The following is a 14384-nucleotide window of genomic DNA, read 5'->3' as shown; positions in this document are numbered from 1 at the left end:
CTGCTGAAGTTTCATGCTACAGGAGTTGTAACTTGCCTTTGTCATTTCCCTGCCTAAGGCTTTGCGGGGTTACCCAAATAGCATTGATCCTGAATTAGACACACGTACGTCAGAAATGGTGAGCAGTTTTAGTAGATAATCACAGTCTGTGAAGGGAGAAAGCAACTTTCTCTGTTAGTACAGAGACTTTTTTAAACACAGGTTATTTTAAAATATTTATTGACAGTGCACGATTATGCCCAGTAAAAACTTTTAAGTTGCCAAGAATTATTGCTTTTTAGCATTTTTGTGAGTAGATCAAATAATAACCTATCTCCATGCCTTTATTGACATGTTTCAGAAGATGAAGAAGAATGGAAGGTTATTAAAGGGAAATTTCTAGCCATCAATGCAGTAAACATGAGCTGTGCCTGTCCACGAAGTCCAAAAGGTCTTTCACCAGCAGCGCATTTGGCAGATGGTTCAGCTGACCTCATTGTAGTTCGTAAATGCTCCAGATTTGATTTTCTACGGTATCTTGTCAGACATACAAACCAGGATGATCAGGTATGTATTCCCTTTGACAGTGAATTCTCCAGAGTCAGTCTAAGTTGTAAATACCAATATTCTTATATGACAAAAAGAACATCTACAAAGCAGGGTGGTTGGGTTTTTTTAAAAAAAAAGTTTATACATTTTGGGTGACATAATCTCAGAATGTGTACCATTAAAAGAAAAACAACAGCAACAAAAACATTTTAGCTAAGTCAAGTTCTTTGGCCATAGAATTCTAACGAAATTCCACTTTTGCTAATTGAATTCTGTTTCAGAACATTTTCCATGTATTTGCTATTTGGACAATACTTAAAGTGATTTTATCACAATTGTGCCCCCATGTATTTGTCATGAAAAACTGCTTGCAGCAGTATAATGCAGCTGAGGTAGAAGATTAGTGAAGAAGAATAATAAATTATTTTTGGTAAACTGAATAAAAATGTGGTTTAGAAGAAAGTTACTGGAACTGCAGTTTCATTGTAAACTGCAGGTTTTTAGCAGAATTTTATTGCATATATGTAACCAGGATATGAGCTTTATGCATTTAGCTTCAGAATTATTCCTTTCATGTGTTGTAGCTGTCAGGATAATGACAAGGGAAGATTTGTCCACTGCTTTGGATTGTAGTATCTGTTAAAACCAGAGCTATGGCTGTGAATACACATATTTAATATTTGTCACAACCTGATATTATCAACCTGTTCTGGAAATTAGCTGAACAATGGACTAATGTCATCCATAGTTATAAAAGCAGTAATAAATCTCACTTGTTTATGATGCTGTTCTTCCTCCTCTGTAAGAGAATTAGTATAGATTCTCTTTCCTGTATTTCCTCATTACCGTTCCCTGGGACATTGTGTGTGTGTGTCTGTATTCCTCCTGCTTGCTATTCTCTGTCTCTTTTTCTTCCCTTCACTTCTTCCTACTCATTCTCGCAGTTCTCTTGATATTTTTGATTATTTAAAGCCTTCTCTGGCTACCTTTCAAATTGTCTTCAACATTTATCAAGAGACTACATTCTGCTTAGTCTTGAGACATGGCTTTGGTGGCTCTGTGCAGCCCTGGGTACGAGTTTTTGCAGCTAAGCTGTTTGGACTAGCACACTGCTTAGTGAGCCTCGTTGTTTCCATGAGCAACTGCTTCCAAGTGCTGAGCTTGCCAACTTCACAGTTTGTTCATGGTTAAAAGCCAAGGGAACTTAAGACCTAGGAGGTCTCTTCAACTGATGTATTTTGTGATTGACACTATGGCCCTTCCCCTCCCAGTACTTCCCAACTGGTTCTCTCTGAGATATGTTGGGTTTTGCAGATTAAATGTAAGGTTGTACATACTCACCTCAGGTTAGTGTCTACCATAATAGTAGGAAAATGTTTGAAAACTTAAGAAAACGTGAAAAGAAAAAGGAAGAAAAGGGTGACTGTACAGTAATACAGACTGGCTTATGAGTAGACTCTTTCTTTGTTCACTTTTGCTTCCTTGCCATCCCCTTCCCATAGATGCACATACTCCATTGCCTTTGCTAAATGACATGTCTGTATTTATTACAGCTTGCTAAGTGTTTAAGTCCGTATCAGTTAAGTTGCTTTCAGGGCAGATGGAGGCACACTCTAATTTCATAGATTCATAGAATGGTTTGGGTTGGAAGGGACCTTAAAGATCATCTAGTTCAGCCCCCCTGCCTGCCTGAACTGTGTTCAGTTTTTTCATTGGAGCTAAAAGAGAGGGAAAAGGAGGTGAGGAAAGGGCAAATATGTAAAGGGCAAATGTCAGGAGGATGGAGCCAGGCTCTTCTCAGTGATGCCCAATGGTAGGACATGGGGCAATGGGTGTAAGCTGGAACACAGGAGGTTCCGCTTAAACTGGAGAAGAAACTTCTTTATGGTGAGGGTGACAGAGCACTGGAACAGGCTGCCTAGGGAGGTTGTGGAGTCTCCTTCTCTGGAAACATTCAAAACCCTCCTAGACACCTTCCTGTGTGATCTCATCTAGGTGATCCTGCTCCGGCAGGGGGGTTGGACTAGATGATCTTTCGAGGTCCCTTCCAATCCCCAACATTCTGTGATTCTGTGAATTCTCACCTTCGGGGCATTGTTCCAAATGCAGAACCAGAAGGCTTTCAGAAGAGTCCACGTGTCTTAAGGACTGTAGTTGTACAGGTCATGAGGATGGTACAAAGATACAATCCAAACCTTTTTGACTTTGATTCCATGTTATAATAGTTTTTATAGGGTGTTTTTATACCTCATTTACTCATAATCTCAGAACCTGTTACCTGGTTATCTATAAAGCAGCAGTATTGCAGCTACTTGAAGAGGACTGTTGAAAAGTAAGGTCCCATTTTTGCTTTATTTGTTCTGAGTTAGAGCAGTTTTTTGAAAACAAAAATCACTCTATGCCTTGGGTAAGCGTCTCTAGAAAATTGGAATGGACAGACTTTCTTGAAAACAAAATGCTGCATGCTGAGTTGCTTTACACATCAGATGTATTTAACTAATTGTAATTGCCTGTTTTGATTTTTCTTTTTCTTTGTAGTTTGATTTCTCATTTGTAGATGTTTATCGGGTGAAGAGTTTTCAATTTACATCAAAGCTTTCAGAAGACAATGAAAGCAATGTCACAGACATAGGAAAGAAACGATTTGGCCAGTTCTGCAGAGATCATCCAGCCTGTTGCTGTAATATTGCTAATAGCACCTGGAATTGTGATGGAGAAACTCTGGACAGTTCAGCAATTGAAGTGAGGTAAGCGTTTTTCCTCTCTGTGTACCAGAAAACATGCTAAGCCTTTAAAGATACTCATAAAGGTATCCAAGAAAGCTGCCCCCACATAACAAATTTGAGTCTTCTGCTAATACACTTTTTATTTTGGTTACTTTTTTGAGTCCTTTCCAGAGAATACTGCCAACCATGATCATTGTAAATTATCACTCTGAGATAGATGGATGGCCCTACCTTTGAAGTCCTTTTTACTTCTTAGGAACTGATATTATGTGCTTGAAATGCTGAAGGTGAAGGTGGTGTTGGGAGGATTCTTTTTAGATGAGCGGCGTACCTCATTACGCTGAGCGCTAGTGTTTCCTGTTAAGCTTCAGTAGGTATCTTTGTCTTACAGAAATACTGAGTAAGTCCCATACTTTTGTATTTGTTGACACATAGCACAGAGTCTTTTCTCCAGCCTTGGCATACGGAGGACGAAGTTTGCAGTTGTGCAAATAATCAAATAAGAAGGGGGACTTTGAAAGGCTTTGGTGGTGGTGGTGGTTGTATTTATTTGTTGTTTTTAGAACAAAGGGAACCAAAACCACAAGGCAAAATATTTACATGCAAGTGTGTTCCATTAAAACATAATCATTTAGCAGTCCAAAGTTATTTTTATAAATATTACATATTGTATAAGATCAGCTTATCCAAGTGCCTTATAGAACTTCTTGTGTGGGAAGGATTGATATGTGAAAGCACCCAACCTTCTTTGCAGGGGAGGATTTTATCAAGAATGAGAGTGCAGTTTCTGTAGTCTGGAGCAAGCAACTTTGTCTAACTGCTTGAAGCTAATGGATTATTAGAATTAAATATATAGTACCCATTTATTTCTTACTAACCAATTTCCTTATTTTTCAGAGTTCACTGCCAGTTAGTGAAACTATTTGCAAGAGGAATTGAGGAAAACTGTAAAGATGAAGCTGCCTGCAGCCAGAGTAGCGTTGAACAATTACTATAGACATTGTTCCTCCAGTGAGGAGAAGAAAAAAATAGCAGCTCAAGGAAATTGAGTAAATATGCATTTTAGTCAAATTGACAAGTATTTTAAAATTTTAGATTTTTTTTTTTATGGCTTCAGTTTAATTTTAGACATTGCATTGTGTCATTTTTATAAAAACATTGTAATCATTAAAATATATCTTGGAGGAATGTAATCTAAGTTATGTTAGAAAAGAGAGAACTGACTTATATATATGTATTCATGATGACCGATAAATTCTTTGTGCTTTTCTAGAGAGCTAATTTAGCAGTTGGATTGCAATAATATCTAAATGTTATAAAACATTAGACTTTCCATTGTCATCAAACCAAGATATCATGACAAGATATTTTTGGTGTCTGAGAAGACATTTTCAGCTGGAAGTGTTATGTAGTTGCATGTGGCTTAAATGCTGGACAACAGTGTTTTTATTTGCATCTTTTTTTAGTAAAATCTTTGATTTTGTAATTCTGACTATACCTAGCAACTTATCAATGCAATTCAAACACACATTCCTGGCTTTAAGTAATAACAATAAGAGTTTAGAAATACTCTGAACAATAAAAGCACATCTGTATGCAGATCATACCTTATCCTGTACTATTTATAAAGGCTTCCTTGCATGATGATTTTTGGGATTATACAGAGGTGTATGACTGTTAGGATGATACCAAATACCACACATTGTAATTTAAATGTATTGCAAGTATCTCACAGGGATACTTGTATAATACCAGGAAGACACAGGCAAAGGAAAATATAACTATCTTCTGAAACACCAGCAAGTTTTGATTTTTTAAAAAATATCTAAGATTAACATATGAAAAGCTTCCCTCTTCAGTACACAGTTCTTTGGAGATTCTAATACATAAATGTCTCTGCAAAATTAGATGTTGGAATGTTAAGTTTAAAAATATGATTTGCTGATTGAAAGTTTTTTAAATAATGTTTATTTAACTCAATATGAAACAAAATAATTTGTTTTGTGAAGTCAAGGGAAGAAACTGGCATCTGATAAATCATGAATTCACTGTGCAGATTTGTTTTTATAGCAAAAAACATTAGACTATCATGTACAGCTATGGAGTGATTATTTAAGTTGTGTATGGATTTATGTATTGTGACACACACATGTTCTCTGTGTAGGCTTGGGGCTAAATTTTGCTTTTCTCATACATGTTTATTCCTGTTTGAGGATCAGAAGTTAGCCCCTGTTCTTTTATCCTTTCTTAAGTGTATAGTTCTCTTTAGAACTCATTGCATATGAGGGGTTTGAACAGCTAATGGTTCTCTGTTCATGTATATTTGTTGTCACTTCTGTCATTCAGCTTGTATTGGTTTTATGTCTCTCTGTGTAATCCATGGTGATTGGTCAGTTTATTACTGAAGCACTTGAAAATTGTTCTAAATGGCTGGTATTTTTTTTCTATTGAAATTATTTACATTCCAGTTTCTTGTGATATCAAAATGTTATGCTATATCTTTGCTACAAAGTATTATTCATACTGCTCTATATGACAAAAAGCACTTGCAAATGATATTTGCTTAAAGTACACTCATACAAACTTTAGGATCTTGTTTTTTGTTCTATAGTATTTCAGGGAAATACTTGAATACTTTTCCAAAAGTACTGCTGTTTACTTTCCTTATTAATGCAATGAGTTGAAATCTTGATTGTTCCAATGTTTTTCAGACATTTGTAACGTGTTATGTATACTGTATTTCTAAAGCCATGTTTAATAAGTGAAATAGTACTCTTGACCTAAGAACCTCATTGAAAATGAGATTATGCAATTCTACAAATGCAAATATTTTTTGAAAGTGTTGTTTGTTTAAAAAGTTACACAGTTATTTTGGTCTATCCATTAATATTGTGAGAGAACTCAGACTTCAAGTTACTGTAATTCTTGTGCAGGATATGATGGTGCACACTCAGCTCGCCAACAGATGAGGGCATTTATGAGGCATTGCAGCATTGCAGCTATCCAGATCACATTCTCATAAATGAGAACAAGAATAAATACTAACCAGCTCTTTCTGTTAGTTTCCTAGCAAGTCATAAGACCCTTACTTGAAAAATGGAGGCTTAATCTAGTTGTGAATGTATATTGAAATGCTTTGAATATTTTTAATATCTGAAACTAAGTGCTTGGTGTTTCCAAAGAAAGCCCCGGTGAAGACTCCCTTTCTGAGAAAAAGGCCACCAGAAAAGGAGAAAAGATGGTTCTGTATTGTGGTAACGAAGTGTGAAGTAAATAACAGAAGTGTTCTGACATAATAAAATGGAAAGGTCTTAGGTAATAGAAAAGCTGCATAGTTGCATTTGAATAATTCTGTTTGTAGCATAATATACTAGCACAGCACCATATGTGAGTTGTACAGTTTATTTTTGAGAGTTGCGTAAGTAATGTCTGCTTACATTTTAATTCTAGGGGTTTTTTTCTCTGAATGTAGTTCCAGTATGGAAATTATGTATAGGAAAACCAAGTTTGATTTTTCTTCTTTTTTCCCAATCTTGCTGGCTTCAAGATTAGAAAATGTGTTCTGTTTTATGATGCTAGGGCATTTCATTGAAAAAATAAAATTACATCATACAGCAATACAGTGTTTTTTTTCTTTTCACAACTTGATTTGAAAAAATATCTATTGCCAGGTTTCTACCAAACAAAAGTAATGGGCTCAGTGTAACCAACGTGGGCAGATTAAATCAGGTGGAGAAGTAATTGATAAGCTTCCGTTTGATTTGGCCACAGCTTTGTAGCGAGTGTAAGTGTGGATAAACACTGGGAGTACAGAAAAGCAACTAGTGAAGCTGGACTTCTACTAAAACTAAGCAACTCTACCACGATAAATGAAAGATTGAAGGGGGAAGAGAAACTTAGTTATAGTGTAAGTATTTAAGAGTTATTCATTATGGAAAAATCTAAACTAATTAAAAAGACAAAACCAGCATTCTAAGAGGCATGAAACACAATATACTCTAAATAGTATATAGTAAATAGATGGGTTTTTAGAATTTCATTGCAATAATTACTATGCATGCAGTACATATTCTAAGAAGAAGTAAAACCTGTTCGTTGTAGCTGTACAGTGGGTGCAGTAGGAGAAGGTGCTTTTCAGCACTGTGGAGTTCACATGGCAAGGTTTTGGTAGCTAATGGGGGGGCTGCATGGGTGGCTTCTGTTAGGAGATGCCAGAAGCTGTCCCCATGTTGGACAGAGCCAGTTCCAGCTGGCTCCAAGATAAACTCAAAGCTGAACCAATTGGTGATGACATATCTTAAGAAAGGGTAAAAAAAAAATGCTGCATGGCAGCTGTAGAGGAGTAGGGGGGGGGAAGAAAGAAACAGTCCTGCAGAGACACCAAGGTCAGTGAAGTGGGAGGAGGTGCTCCAAGCACCAGAGCAGAGAAGCCTGTGGAGAAGACCATGGTGAATCAGGTTGTCTCCCTGTAGCCCTTGGAGGTCCACAGTGGAGTACACACCCACCCTGCTGCCTGTGGAGGACCCCATGCCAGAACTGGTGGATGTGCCCTGGAGGAAGCTGCAGCCTGTGAAGAGCCTGTACTGGAGCAAGTTTCCTGGCAGGAGCTGCAGATGTGGAGAGGAGAGCATGCAGGAACACCTTTTCTGGCAGGAACTCTGGCCCATGGGGGACCCATGCAGGAGAAGTTCATGAAAGAGGAGGGAATAGGAGAGAAAAAGTGTTCTGAACTGACCACAACTCCCATTTCCCATCCCCGTGTGCATCTCAAAGTGGAGGAGGTAGAAGAGTTAGTGCAGTTGGACTTGGGAAAAAGGCAGGGAAGGAAGGAGAGGAGGAGGTGGGTTTAGTTTTGTTACTATTTCTGTCTGTCCTACTCTGTCAGTAATTGGCAATAAATTAATCTTTCCCAAGCTGAGTCTGTTTTGCCCCTGACTGCCATTGCTGAGCGATCTCCCTGTCCTTACCTTGACTCACGAGCTTTTCATCATGTTTTGTTGTGCTGAGGAGGGACAGAGTGGCTGAATGGGCACCTACCTCGTGGCTTCTTATAAGAAATCAATGGTTATTTGTAAATGGGAATGTAGCATAGAATGATAGCATCTCCTGGTTGGAAAAGACCTCTCAGATCATTAAGTCCAACTATACCTGTCCACTACTAAACCATATCTCCGAGCACCCCGTCTACCTGTCTTTTAAACAGCTCCAGGGATGGTGACTGAGCCACCTCCCTAGGCAGCCCGTTCCAGTGCCTGAGAACCCTTCCAGTGAGGAAGTACAGCATGTAGAATCAGAAATTTCTCTGAACACCTCCGTCCTGCCATTGAAGTATTATTTCCCTAGAACTCCTGCCTTAATCCTTATGAAGTAAATGAGTAATAGGAATCATAATTTTATTCTCATTAGTCACATTGCTCTTATTTCAAATTTTCAACAGGATAATTAAGTATGTTTAATAGATTCTAACTGGTGTTTAAGTTCCAGTAAATTAATTCTGCCCATAATAAAGCAACAGTCTCCGCAGACTCCTTTCTTAGCCACTGACATGCACACGACATACGTCTTGCAAAGGCTTATGCATGGTCTTAATTAATGTGTGACTAGTCACAATAATTAGAAGGGGGTGGGGCTTCATTCTGCAATCATTCATCCCTTTCAAAATCTCTGCAATTAGAGGATTAAGAATTTTTTAATTCAATTTCCTACTGTTCAGAAAGAATTCCTAATGTACCTACTGAAATTACCAACAAGAGGTTGTCTTTGAAAAAGGTTCGCTCCTTTAAGACTCATGTGTTTGAAAGGGTGACTTTCTTTTGTTGGTAGCTATTTCACCTGAAGTGCAGTTTTGTGCCTTATTTCATAGGAATCCTCCAGCAATGTTTGTTTTTGTTGTTTGGTTGGTTTTTGGGTTTGTTTTTTTTTGCATATAGAGAAGACTTCAATAGTATAGAAGGGGAAAATAATTATTCATAAAGAAAAAATACTGAAAGAATAACAGAAGTGATGCAAATTTAAAAATCCATGGAGACCAAATCCTGGAAAGGATGAAAGAGAACAAGTGCAAAACATTTTTAAAAGGAGAAATAGGGAAACAAAATACAGATTTTTTTTAATTTATGTTGCTGGAAAGCATTGGCCAGTCACGTGTACTTTAACTGCATAGTAAAGCTGGCACTAAAAGTTTGAGTAGATTGCTAGAAGATTGACTATTTACAAGTGGTAGACAGAATAAAAGCTTTATCACCGTGTGAAGACATATTTCTGAAAAAACGTTGGGTCACGCTCTATATCTCTGCTCACAAATTTCAGCAAAATAGCATCGCTGGAAGAGATGTTAAAGGAGAATTATAAAAGCAACTTCCTGCAGCAATGTGCGGTGTTCTGCAACGGCTGCTGAATGTAATCTGCCAAATCTTTATTTTTCATGGTAATATTTAGCAACTGTATTTTAGGAAAGGGGAGATTGAGCAGCAAAAAGAAATGCTGGGTTAGTACTTCAGTGCTGCTGAGGTTCAGGTGGTGGGATAGGAATTTGCACCAGCTAAGGGGCTGCCCCCTTGGCCTTGTCACGTCAGGGAAAGGTCTCACAGGAAAGGATCGTGTACAGAAATACCCGTGCAGTTCCTGGTAGATGTTTGTGTAACCTGTTCTTCTAAGCTTTTGGTGATGTATATTCTGCAAAGCAGTTCAGCCATCAGAACAGGTTGCTTAAAGATTTTTATAGTTGGAAAACTTTGGTTACTTGTTTAATTGCATCTCTCTTGCAGTATTGAAGTGTGCTTGCTGTCCTCAGTGGGCGCAGAGAAATGCTTGTTCCCTGCAGGGAAATTCCCTGCCTATGCTACTGTATTCCTTCTCAGTCTTCTGTTCTTTGAACAATATTAATATTCAGACAAAGAAGGAAAAAACCCAATATTTGAGCACATATTGATATCCAGAAAAACTGCTTGAGGCAGATTTCTGTTTACCACCAAAGAAGAGTCTCAACAGAAAGCAAGCTGGTATTGACAGGGTTGCTCTGAAGAAGGAGTGTGTATCTTCATAAAGTCTTCAATCAAATCAGATACTGCTTGTTCCTAGATACTGTGTTTTCACAGAATGCTGTCTAAAGCACTGATGGATGCATTTAGAGGAGATATCTCCCCTCAGCGATACCTATCTGATAAATAACTACTCTGAGGGTTACAATGCTGTTAGATTCTGCCCTGCCCCTAGCCCACAAGAATCGACCCAATAAAATAAGTAGCTCTCAGGTGGTTGGAACCTGACATTTCCATTGCATCTCATAGTGCTGGGATTTTCTAGGGAAAACGGGCAAAACCTGAACACCCTGACATTGCTGTAGTTGCAGTTTCCTAGTAAAGGCTTTTAGAAAAATCCTCAACACATTGGTAGCAGGATGAGGAAAGAGTACATACAGGCATGTTCTCTCACCAGAACAGCAGATCGTAGTGCTTGTTCTCTGTGTGCAGGCAAAGCTTTGAGCTAACAAAAGACTTTGTGACTTTTCCTACATAAAAGAGTTTACAGACTCAGTGAAGGAAGGTGAGGTGGGGAGGAAGCACAGGTCTGCTGCCCTCTGTACTCAAAGGAATCCATCCTGAGGCTGCGGCAGCGGGAACACCAGGCAGTAACACTTCCTCGGGATTGACTAGTGCAGAAGAGGGATGAAGTGAGCAGGAATATCAAAAGATCTGTGGCTGTGCAGACTCAGCAGTCCAAACTCAGCCTCCCAGAAAACAAAACGTTGCACTGGACTTATGTAAATTGATGGAGTTTTGAGACTGAAGGCCATCACTCTCTGCCCTGCCTTCGTTTGTTGGAAGAAATTCCACTGGTCTGGGATAAATCTGTCCTGTAGCAGTGCTGTGAAAAAGCACAGCAGCAATTTATTGGGAAAGTAGACTGTGTTCAGTTTTTTCATTGGAGCTAAAAGAGAAGGAAAAGGGGGTGAGGAAAGGGTTGTAGATTCACCCTGTCCCTTACTGAAAGAACCTGACACTGCATCTTAAATGACACATGTAAGGGGAGTGGGAGACTACTGCTACTTGTGCTCATTTCTACCAGATTTTCTGATTTCCAGCAAAGGCTACTGAGATTCCAGAACTCCTTCCTCCACTTGGCGTGGGTGGGGGGGCTAAGGAAATCAATGCCATACCCTTTCAAAAGCACCAATAGTCCCAGGACACAGCATAAATCTGCCAGCAGTGACAGCCAGAGCTTCCTGGGGAATCGAAATGCCTCCCTGTGCTCTTAGTGCAAGGTAGTGGTGAAAGGAACTGCAGTGAGTGTGGTTTTAACGTTTCTCCTAAAGCCACTTGGGTGGGAATGCATCTCTACTGTCTTCATAAGGACTGGGAAGCACATATTAGGTCATGATGGCCTATGCAGTGCCCTTTCTAGTGACACTAAGTGTCACTGATTACCACTGGTAGTTATGCTAAGCCAGGATGGTTGAAAGGTCCTGATGCACATCACAGATCTCTAAAACATAGCAAGCCTGATCTCATGGGTGGTGGCCTCCAGCAACTCCATTGTTTAGAAAATCTCTAAAGCAGCATGACTCCTGAGATGCACTGGGGCATTTAGTCTGGTGGCTGCCCTATCTAAAGCTGTCTGCAGCCTCCTATTTGCTCCTTTGCTCTCCTCTCAGGAGCATGAGCCTATTACAACCTACTGATGAGCAGGAAGAATATCAATGCTGAAAGGTTACCATGTCAAGACCTTTAATATAGGGCAGCAATGGCCTATGTGGTGCAGAAGAGTGAAGATAGAGGAGCAGAGTCTTGTCCTTTTAGTTTGTGTCACATGCCTGGTGACATAGATGTGGCATGGAGAGGCCCACTACTGTGAAGCAGCCACCAGGAGTGACTGAAGAACAGGTCTAGTGGTGCTGCTCCAGTGTTACAGCATATTTGTGACTTTGAGTATTTGTGAATAATTTGACATGACGAAATAATTGTGGCAAAGGTGTATTTTCAAGGCATCTTCATACAGGTCCACTGGAGGAGATGCTCAACTCTAAATGAAAATCTCAAGCACATTCTAGGATGTAGTCTGAGACCTGTAAATAACATCAGATATTTTGTTATAACCTCATTTTCCTCCGTTTAGGCAACTGTCAAGGTTTTGTTTTTCAGTCTTGGGTGACACAGCTGATGCAGTAGCGTCAGGACAGAGAAGGCTCAATAACACCGAGGGGATGCTAAACATCTGTAAATGGTGCAGTGTTTCAATGTCGCTAACTGGCCCACGTTGGTAGAGCAGTGTCAAGAGAAAAAAGGCTCAGTGCATGTTGAGTCTAAAGGATAATGCTTGAAAATGACACATCTAGAGAAAATTGCACACACACAAGATTTGCCTTTGGGTAGAAGCAGATTATTTTGCATACAAATACAACAGGATGGAGGCAGCACGGATGATTCTGCCTATTGCTCTCTGACGTGCATGTTGATTGAATCTCTCAACCTGCAGTCTACAGTTACCATATTAGAAATATCGCCACTAAATTTCAATAAGGAAAGAAATATAGCTTTGTTTTGGTTTTGAAGTCTTTGTATCACAAATCAGTGCCTATAATCTAGGAAAAGAGAAGATTATTTTTCAGTAAACCATCAAAAAAATGCCTTTACATGCAGTTATATACATGTAACTTATTTTCTCCACACCCGAAGCTGCAGTGGAGAGTTCTAAAGTTTAAATCATTTTATGATAATAAACTCTCTGGTACACTATTTAATAATTCTGCATGTTAATGTAAATAATTTTTTATCTACCTTACTGCAGTAACTGCTATTCAGAGTTTTAAGTCTGACTTGGTCCTGCAGCTCCCTCTACTGAAAATTATTTCTCTTGAAAATAACTCTACATTTCCAAATACAGCATTCATTTTTAAGGTAGTCTGGAAAATCCATTTCCTATGGTTCCCTGCTGATGAGATCCACACTAACATGTTTCGGTTCAGCTTACATGTTACTTCACACTGGTAATTTCTACTTTTAATTTCCTTTGCAGGATTCAGTGTGATCAAACAGTGATAGATGACGCACAGTTGTTTTTTGTCCCAAACAACTGATTGATTTGAGTGATGTCTTAATTTAAAAAGCACGATCAAATAGGGGAAAAGTATAATTGTAAATGTTAGCATCTGAGATCCTTAGATTCTTGTTCATGTACCAACTTTCTCATCCCAGGAGAATTTGCTTGTGCTGCAAATGTGTTGGGCACACTAGTAAAGGTGGCTTAAATATGTGTTTCCACCAGGTCTCAGGTCATTCTAGTTGTCAGCAAATGAGAGTTCACTGTGCTCTGCCTAAGGAGGAGTAGAAGAATGTCATAAATAAAGAAAATAAGCTTCCGTATCTGTTAAGCTGATAGCCTGCCAGGACAGACCATATCATGTATCATTTTCAGTCACTGCCACGTGGCATATGGGAGTCTGGGGCAAACCGGACTAGATCTGGTGTTACTTATCCTCTCCCTGACAGTTCCTGGCACTGGGGCTCAGCCCCATTTGCTCCTTTTATGTCCGTAGCAGCATTTCTGGGTACTTTTCTCCTCCAGCATTGCTCCTTGCTTAGCCAGCGTACCCTGGCACACACCCTCCACACTGCCAGGTTTTCTCTTCCTCCCTTCCTCATTGCTATCCCAACCTCTTACTATTGCCATTGCTTTCTTTACTGGCTCCATCTGGAGTTCAAATATGGTACCTGTAGTACTGATGTGACGATATTTCTCTCTGTTCCTTTGATCTCTTTGCTCCACCTTTGGTACTCCCTTGGTCTGGCTGCCTACTGCTCCAGCACACCAGCTATCAAGCTCTTCTCTGTGTTATTTCTTTTCTAGAACTTTTCTGCTTGGTTTTGGGATTCAGACTTACAACTGAAACAAAGGATTTACTTATATATCTCTGAGAAGAGATGTTTGCCATCTGGACATGTCCTTGGGCACTCAAGTGTTTTATGTTGTGGTATAACCATGCCATACTGATCAGCTTTGGGTTTGTGGCTTTGTGAGTGTTTTTCTGCCTGAGAGTTTGAAAATTCTCCAAAATTCCTTTTATCAAGGGGAAATACTGATGTATAATAAAACAAATGACAATAACAATAGGAAATTATTATTCATTTTGTG

At 39.1% G+C, this 14384-nt stretch overlaps 1 protein-coding gene across 1 annotated transcript in view; it reads left to right on the top strand.

The window, feature by feature from the left end:
* LOC104528296 (ceramide kinase) overlaps positions 1 to 4753 on the top strand; it is an 11412-nt gene extending 6659 nt beyond the window's left edge. The window contains exons 4-6 of the mRNA XM_010172259.1: positions 341 to 546; positions 3067 to 3275; positions 4152 to 4753. Coding sequence (XP_010170561.1) covers positions 341 to 546; positions 3067 to 3275; positions 4152 to 4251 — 515 coding nt within the window. The 3' untranslated portion in view covers positions 4252 to 4753. The remainder of the gene's footprint in view (positions 1 to 340; positions 547 to 3066; positions 3276 to 4151) is intronic.
* The last annotated feature ends 9631 nt before the right edge of the window (positions 4754 to 14384 follow it).

This window comes from Antrostomus carolinensis, unplaced genomic scaffold (assembly GCF_000700745.2).
Source record: "Antrostomus carolinensis isolate BGI_N321 unplaced genomic scaffold, ASM70074v2 scaffold25227, whole genome shotgun sequence".
In the NCBI taxonomy this organism is placed as follows: Eukaryota; Metazoa; Chordata; class Aves; order Caprimulgiformes; family Caprimulgidae; genus Antrostomus; species Antrostomus carolinensis.
Note: the sequence above shows the minus strand (reverse complement) of the source record. Positions and strands in the feature narration are given on the sequence as shown.